General features: G+C 37.4%; 1 protein-coding gene across 2 annotated transcripts in view; it reads right to left on the bottom strand.

Annotated features, from left to right (window-relative positions):
* ube2j1 (ubiquitin-conjugating enzyme E2, J1) overlaps positions 1-8721 on the bottom strand; it is a 33619-nt gene that overhangs the window by 8464 nt on the left and 16434 nt on the right. For both annotated transcript variants that reach the window (XM_005730173.1, XM_005730172.1), the window contains 2 exons: positions 4295-4424; positions 3627-3746 (listed from right to left, as the gene is read on the bottom strand). In XM_005730173.1, coding sequence (XP_005730230.1) covers positions 3627-3746; positions 4295-4424 — 250 coding nt within the window. The remainder of the gene's footprint in view (positions 1-3626; positions 3747-4294; positions 4425-8721) is intronic.

Raw genomic sequence — 8721 nt, 5'->3', positions numbered from 1 at the left:
CAACTGTTATAGCCCATATTTTAATAATATGTATGCATTAAGTCCATAGTAACTACATTAATTGCAAAAAAGTGCAATAAACTACAAAAAAATTGAAAATCATTTTTGTTTTTTACATATATTTCTACTTGGAGAAATTTAAGAGGTTTGTCCCTCAAAACTTTAACAGCAAAAAATAGTTTACAACAACAGGAAATTTATTTTGAGTGTCTTCATAGTTTTATTTTGGAGATAAAGCAATTTTTATATAGTGCAGGAAAAACAAAAAAACAATCCTATGATTCAAATTTGCAAAGAAAACAGCATTTGCATCAAAATAAACTATTTCCAGCAGTGCAATATGAGTTCTAAGCATCCCAGCAACTATTCAGAAAAGTCAAACATGACTTAAAAACCTATACTGGTGTTTTTATAAGGCCTACAAGTAAAAAACTACATGTTCCGCGAAGATGACATCACTTCCGGTTTCTGGCAGGAAATGGCGGACATGCGATAGTTCGCGCTGACGTCTATTTCAATGTGGGAAGTGTTACGAACAGCTGATCAGATGGCAAAGCTGTTTCTGGAATATTATGTTTTTGTTCCTGCAAGCGCTTTTTAGGCAATTTTTGCAAAGCTTTATGTGGAAGGAAACCGTGACCGAGGACAAGCTGATGGCATAAGATGTAAGTACAACTCCTCCGGTTTCATATGCAAAAAAAAATTATTGCGCTAGCTTAGCGGTTCCGGTTCTACAGGGATTTAAAAATAGTTACACAAAACAGAGCATGCTGCTCTGACCGGCTTTAAAGGGTTAACAATAACAATGTATTGAATAATGACTTTAAAAATAATATAAAATAGTGTGCAAATACTGATAACAGTGCAAATGTTTGCAATATAAGAAATAAATGAAAAATGTAAACATCTATGTTTAGTGAACTTTGCAGTGTTGCTCTGTGGTGCAGCTACCGTAGCAAAGTTTACACACTGTGTCTACTTGATCCACGTCTGACTCCGCCAACCCATAATGTTTCCAAACCACTGAAGTTTTTTTTTTTACCTCTTTTCAACCAACGACAGTCACTCTCCTCTCCAAATAACTTCTGCTTAGCTTTCTGAGCTTCCCTCGGGTCCTCTTAATTGTTGTGACGTGTGTTCGAAACAAGAGGTGCGCTCGTTTTGCCACATGGAGCAGCGTGAGAGTAAAGCACGAGGGAGGTGCTAATAATCGGCTCAGTCACTTTTAATGATCGTTGAAAGCCCAGATCGTAATGGTGATTAAAATTAGATTAATTGAGCAGCCCTACTGTGTAATACATTATTATAAATTAAAATGTTATTAGGGAAAAAACATCAGACAAAAGGTTTTCAGGAAATGTTATTAAATACTCAGTTTCTCTGCTATATATCATAAAAAGATCTAGAAGTGTGATTAAAGTGGAGAGTGGGTTCTTCTACATTTTGATAAAAGCCAATTGAGTCTAATAATAGAATAAATGTTTTTAGCATCTACATGAATGTTAAAATCACCAACAGTAATTATTTTATCTGAGACGAGCACTAAATCAGATAACAAGTCTGAGAAATCAGACAGAAACTGTGTAAGGCCCAGGTGGACGATAGATGATCACAAATAAAACTGGTTTTCAACAGGCCTTCAAATATATTAAAACTCTGAGTCTGATTAATAAGCTGGAGTGCCGCCACACCGCCTCAGCCTGTGCTTCGAAGATTCGGAAAATTAGTATAACTCGTGGTTCATTTAAACTAACATAATCCTCCTCGTCTAACCAGGTTTCTGTAAAGCAGAAAAAAATCAATTTGTTATTAAATTTTTAATTAATGTACTAATTAATGGCCTGTTTAATAATCCACATTTTTGCTTCGGTCTTTGCTTGAGTCGTGGATACCATGTTGTTCTTTTTTTGTTATTTTTTTTTATGTTTAAATAGTTTTTTTGCATTTTTTTGTCTGGATGCATTGATGATGATCATTTATCATCATCAGCAGCAGCATAGAGGCAGTGTGGAATGCCAGCCTGTCTGATTCTGCAGTTTTAACCCCCTCCCCAATTCTAGCAGCAGATGGTGAGTACTATTTTTGATATGTCCCTCCTTAGTTTATCCTAACGCAGCAGCACTGATCTAAGTTGACCCTCCACAGTACTCCTTCACACTCAGTCTCTGTGCTTCTGTGGGTAGCAGCTGGCACCAAAATCAATCCTCTTAGGCAACAAAGCTCACCCATATCACAACTTATGAGGAGAAGCCATGGTATCACAGGCTTTAAGCTACCATGACACATCTTCTACAATGTTAAACACGAGTGTCTAAAATGACACACTGGATGGACAGTACAGTGACACAGTGGTTAGCACTATAACCTCACAGCAAGAAGTGTTTGAATGGGTTGAAGTTCACTATCTGGCCACGGGCCTTTTCTCAGAGACATGCAGTTAATGGGGAGAATCTAAATTGCCTATAGGTGTGAATGTGAGTGCGCTGTCTTTCTGTGTTGGTCTTGACACAGACTGGTGATCTATTCAGGGTAGTACCCTGCCTCTCACCTTATAACAGCTGGGACAGCCCCTCCACAATGGATAAGTGGAATATGGATGAATTGCATGGCTAGATTACGTGAAAAACATGAATTATAACCTGAAAGCTTTATGTGATGTTTTACGTAAATGTTAAAAATGGACTGGACTAAATACAAAAGTTGTTCTTGCAAACATTTGACAATACTTTTAATTATGAAACATGAGAATACATTTTAGCCGAAACTGAATTTTAAACTGACATTTTTTTTCAACTATACGATACTACTACTCTATATCAAATGTTTATATATATTATATTATTCTATATGTGATATGACATACTGGGAGAGATGGCACTGTTTTGTGCTGATGCCACAACCTGTGCTAATAGTGCAAATTATAGACAAAATGTATTTATTAAAACTATGACTTAAAATTTTGTACTTCCTTGGATAAACAACTGCTCCAGAACACACATGAAAGTTAGCAAATGAATGTAATGCAAAAAATAAATTAAAATGTGGTACTTGGAGCCAGTTTTATGCTGAAAATCTACTTTGTTATGTGTTCAATATAAGTTACAATGGAGTTTTACTCAGGTTAAAAGAATGATACCCTCTGTACAATCCCTATGGTAAATTGTTGTTTCACCTTCAAAGACTCCCAGTCATGGCAGTTTTTGGAATCACCTGCCAACAGTTATGGAAGATTGTGGGATCATAATGTAAAGCAATTTAAAGGGTGAAAAAGTCTTCAAAGGGAGTAAGACACTGGACACTGGTTAAACAAATCTCTTCATTTGGGCAGAGTGGGGCTGAAACTCATGTGAAGAAAACAAATCATCATTGTTTTATTTTTAGCAAGCACATGTCTGTGCTTGTCTGGTGGGAGGAATTAACAACAGGGAGAAGAGACAATTCAGAGGACTCAACTCTGTAAACATCTGGTTTCCTAGCCGACTTTATGCATGTATCATGCATGCAGAATAAAATAAAACAAAACCACTGGGATGGATAACTCTGTAGGTGGTGAGCTGGCTGCAGGTTATGTGCTGTCTTGTGTAAAACAAGAGTGGTAAAAAAAAAATATATATATATACACCTACCTGTTCGGCCTGGTCTTTTTCAGCTTCTTGGCTTGCAGAGGGGGGTCCCTGGGTGTGGGTTGAAGGTTCACTTTCTCCTCCTTCATTCTCACTAGATTCTCTGGATAAACTGGACTCTGCCTGCATAAACACAGTCAATTTATGTAATCTACACCATGCCTTGCGTTTTGTAATGGGGCCAGACCTCAAATCTATATATTCATCCTACATTCTTCCAGTAGCGGATTTTTAAAGGTCAAGCTCATATTTAATTTTAATTCTCATCCTGCATAGTTCTCAAACAAAAGAAATGTAAAAATAAGGGGCATGCCTATTGCGCTACTGCAAAACATTGGTGAGAACTATCTTAATAGGTATTTGCTAAATTATGCACTGACTTTATAATCTTTGTAGTGGGATTATGTTAGCTTCCATTCCAATGTTCAATAATGAACGGTTAACACAATGAACAGTGCTTTTGGCCCATCTGCTCTGTGGTTCTAATAAATAAAGGCTCTGGATATAATCTGTGGAGTTCCAGTATTCTCAATATAATTATGGAAAGTTGTGATACGAGTTAAACAATTATTATCAAAATCAGCTTTGTTATGAATTGTCATGCACAGAGAAAATATAAAACAAAAGAACTATGAATTTAACCCGCCTCATGTAACAGCCAGAGTTTGTACCTTAAAGTTGATTTGCTGAGCCAGTTCTTTAGCCGTATGGTCTTCAGCACCAGGGTTGCTATTGGGGGTTAGATCCAGGAGGGCAGAGCGCATGGTACAGCCACAGGTCTCACAGCAGAAGTCCTGGGACCTGTCAGAGAACAGGTGGCATGTGGTGATGTCATCTTGCCACAAGGACTTGTTTGAGTTTCACACTTGGAACCTTCTAGATAATGATTGTGAATAAAATTGAATTCACTCCATGACTGATCAACCTACTACAGCAGGAACTCAAAACGGTACTCTCTATGGGACCTACATGCCGATACACATGCCCTATGAAATCAAGGTATGCTCCTAATGAGATCACGGGTGGTGTCCTGGGCGATCTCCTCCCAGATCTGGACCAGGGCATAACTGAGCTCCTGGATGGTCTCAGGTACAAGGTAGTTAGGGGCAGCTCAGCACGCCCCAAATCAGACAGTTACTAGAACATTGTCTGCTCAACCATTTCCAATTTGCATAAAAATGTTTGGCTCAAAGTTTGGACATATATAATGCATGTTGGGAAAGTTTAGCTTCATAGATAATTTAAGATGTATCTTGTTTTTGGAAAAATGGCCCACTTTTAAACAATTTCTTTACCTATTGAAATCACATTGCAATGTTAAACATGAATATATAAAAAAATAAAGGCCTGAAATTTTCACTGGTGTTTCTTACCACCAAAATGAATCAGGTGTGTAATTTTCGATAGATGCATTAAAAATTGTCTCAATATTGGCTCGTAAACATATGAAAAAAAGCCCAATGCTCCTGCTGGACTATCTGAGGACACACTAATATAAGAAAAGGCAAAAAAAACCCCAAACAACTGGCGGCAATTTCTAAATAAACACAGTTCACAATATTGCAAGATAAAACATGTAGAATCATTTTTACCATGAAATTCCTAGTCACACAAATTAAGAAAATAGCATTTAACTTTCAAGCTGGCTGTAGCAAATATGACAAGTTGTACCACAAAAACAAAAATAGTTTAAAACCTGAGTCACTACATCTGAAATCACTAAAGTTTTAGAACATTTTCTGTTAAACCATCTTCAATTTGCCTAAAATTGTTGTCATCCAAGGTTTGGATATACAGGGTGGGCCATTTATATGGGTACACCGTAATAAAATGGGAATGGTTGGTGATACGTTGAAACCAAGCACACCATTGTTTTTCTTATGACATTACCAATAAGTCTGATGTGTCACATGGCCCTCTTCCTATTGAAAAAACAAAATTTTGTATCCAAGATGGCCGACTTCTAAATGGCCACCATGGTCACCACCCATCTTGAGGAGCTTGCCCCCTCACATATACTAATGTGCCACAAACAGGACTTTAATATCACCAACCATTTCCATTTTATTACGGTGTAGCCATATAAATGGCCCACCCTGTATAATGGCTGCTATAAAATGTTCAAGCTTCAAATATCAAATACAAAATTTTTTTCTTACATAGTTTACCAATACACAGCTATTTTTGATGTTTCTCTCCCCTATTATAGATTCGTCCATTTTGACTAAAACTTTAGGCTGAGATATTCATGTTCAAATCTAGTGCTAGAAATTCAAACAGGCTTGAACCAAAGAACCAAAGAATCCAGAACAGGATTAAAAATGTTATTCCATTTAAAAAAAAAAAAAAAAATCCCTGTCAAAACTTTATTGGAAGAATAAAACTTACATTCAACTTTCAACTTTACAAAAAACAAAATCCCATGGCAGCCTCAAATCTCTGAACAACTCATGTTGGTTATACACAGAACAAGCATTAAGCTGAGACATACTTTTATTAGACAGCCAACCTATTAAGAAACACCAATGCTTTTGTAATTCTTCAGCGCTTCAAATTTCTGACCGTGAAGCTTCCCCAACTTTACGGTCACATTAAATTTAAGAACTTCAAATTTCTCCAGAATTTCAGCCCTGACCGTTGAGTTTCTTAAGAACTTTCAAATAAAAGTGACTACATTATCAGAACTACATTATCAGCTTTTTACAGCTAAGGGGGGACAAACACAACAACAACAACAACAAAATCTGCCACTGACATCCCAAAAAGAAAAGTAAAAAACTGCCCCACAAAAAAATACAACAAAAGGCAGAATTATGTTGGTGAATCTTGAGATGAATATGAGCAAAAAGTTGTGTATAGTTATACAGCCAGTGAGCAGTGTTTGGTACAAAGACATAGATTCAGATTTGTTGGATGATGGTCAGAGAACTTGCTGTTCTCAACATGAACAAAGCAAGAAAAACCAGAACCCTCACAGCAGCATATGCAGTGTGGCTCTTTGATGTATGTGCCAAAGAAAAATGTAACACCATGTGGTGCTTCGCCCATTCGGTACCAATTATACAGTTCTAAAGACTTTTACATTGAGCTGCCCATACTTTTTAGGGCTGTGTATCAATTCCCATCATCCCATACAAACAGACAAAACTCTGCTTCAAACATCAGTACCGGGATTACACTGTGACTGCAAGTGTGTTTGTAACAGTGACTTTCTATATCGTGTTGACTGCCACAGTGTGTATCGTCAGCTGTAATTTTTTTTAACATTGACATGCCCCTGTTAAGAGCTTAGAATACTGTGTGCACCTTTAGGCCAACATCTCAGCCCTGACAGCAAGGTTTGGTGTGATATTACTAGGAACACGATCAACAGAGACGCTTAATGCAGTGGAAAAAACATGAGCAGTACAGAAAAAGATGTTTCAGTGGATTTCATTGGATTGTCTTAGAATAGCTAATCATCCCTAGAAGCAACTAATGGCCTCATATTACAGCTGTGAAGTTGTGGAATGACTCATGCTCTCAGGAACAGCACATTATCACTGTAAAGCTCCTCAAGCAAAAGGTGGCATAGATAAATTTGGATACATTATGTATTAAATGATCCAAATCAGAGTCTTCCTCTGGAAAAAAGTGGTAATTAGATTCTATTCAAGTCAAGTTTAGACGTACAAAGAAAAAGCTTGGCTTATTCGGCATGAGGAATTTTGCACAGCATGTCGAATGTTCTTTTTTGGCCTCCAGTCTTCGCATAACTGGACTATGACATGGTAAATGGGAAGCCTGTGTCTCCAAAAGCAGGGACCACATAGGCACAGTGGTTGGTTGATAGTTTTTCACAAAAACTACAGTTGGAACCCTTTCAGACATAAATCAAGAACACATATGTCGGCTCACAGAGCTGGAAGAGCTTATTTGTAAATTCCAAGACATATACTGAAAGAATAGCAGCAGTTACGTCTGCTACTGGCTTACAAGCGTTGTTTGTCTGTTTGTCAGCAAGCAAGTGTTCACAGTTTTCAAGATATAATTTTCTTATTTTTCATTCAATTCAGTTTTACTTATTTAGCACCAGACTGCAACAGTTGCCTCAAGGTGCTTTATATTGCAAGGCGAAGACCCTGCAATAATAAAGAGAAAACAGAAAAAACAACAACAATCAAATGATCCCGTATGAGCAAGCGCTTTGGCCACAGGGGGAAGGAAAAAATTCTTTTTAACAGGAAGAAACCTCCAGCAGAACCAGGCTCAGGGAGGGGCGGCCATCTGCAATGACCGGTTGGGATTAAGGGGCGGAAGACAGGATAAAGACATTCTCTGGTAGTGAGCCACATATTAATAATAAGTAATAATTAAATGCAGAGAGGTGTATAAAAACACAGTGAGTGAAAAAAGGTTACTGAAGAAGAAACACTCCGTGCAGAGACATCTGATAGGTGAGTCACAGCCCTGTTTAGCCTCCCAGCTCGATCAGTTCTTAAAAATGGTTCCCATCCTCTATGGGGTGAATTTCAGCGTCTTTCCTTGGACAGAGGTTTCTAGTTCCAAGATGCAGAACAAAGCGTTATAAAAACACCTTTGTCCCTATTGTTGTCACCGAACTCAATAAGAATGGTTTTGATTTGATTCATTTGATTTAATTACAAAAAATGTGCATTTGTCAGGTTTTATTAGGTGTGTGTGTTTTGTGAAGGGATGCCAAATGCTATTATTTTTCTGTAAAGCAAATTTTCCTATGGGTATAAATAAAGTAACCTTAACCTTGGGTCACCTGATCCAGCCCTAACTATATGCTGTAGCAAAAAGGAAAGTTTGAAGCCTAATCTTAAAAGTAGAGATAGTGTCTGGGGTGATATGGTACTATAAGGTCTTTAAGATAAGATGGGGCCTGATTATTTAAGACCTTGTATGTGAGGAGCAGGATTTTTAGTTTTAACAGAGGATTTAACAGGGAGCCAATATAGAATAAATATGCTCTCTCTTGCTAGTCCCTGTCAGTACTTGCTGCAGTATTTTGGATTAACTGAAAGCTTTTCAGGGAGTTTTTATGGCGTTATTTTTGTGCCACTATTCTGAGCGCACATAAGAAAATTTTGAG

Source organism: Pundamilia nyererei, unplaced genomic scaffold (genome assembly GCF_000239375.1).
Source record: "Pundamilia nyererei isolate P.nyererei 1_Seehausen unplaced genomic scaffold, PunNye1.0 scaffold00036, whole genome shotgun sequence".
In the NCBI taxonomy this organism is placed as follows: domain Eukaryota; kingdom Metazoa; phylum Chordata; class Actinopteri; order Cichliformes; family Cichlidae; genus Pundamilia; species Pundamilia nyererei.
Note: the sequence above shows the minus strand (reverse complement) of the source record. Positions and strands in the feature narration are given on the sequence as shown.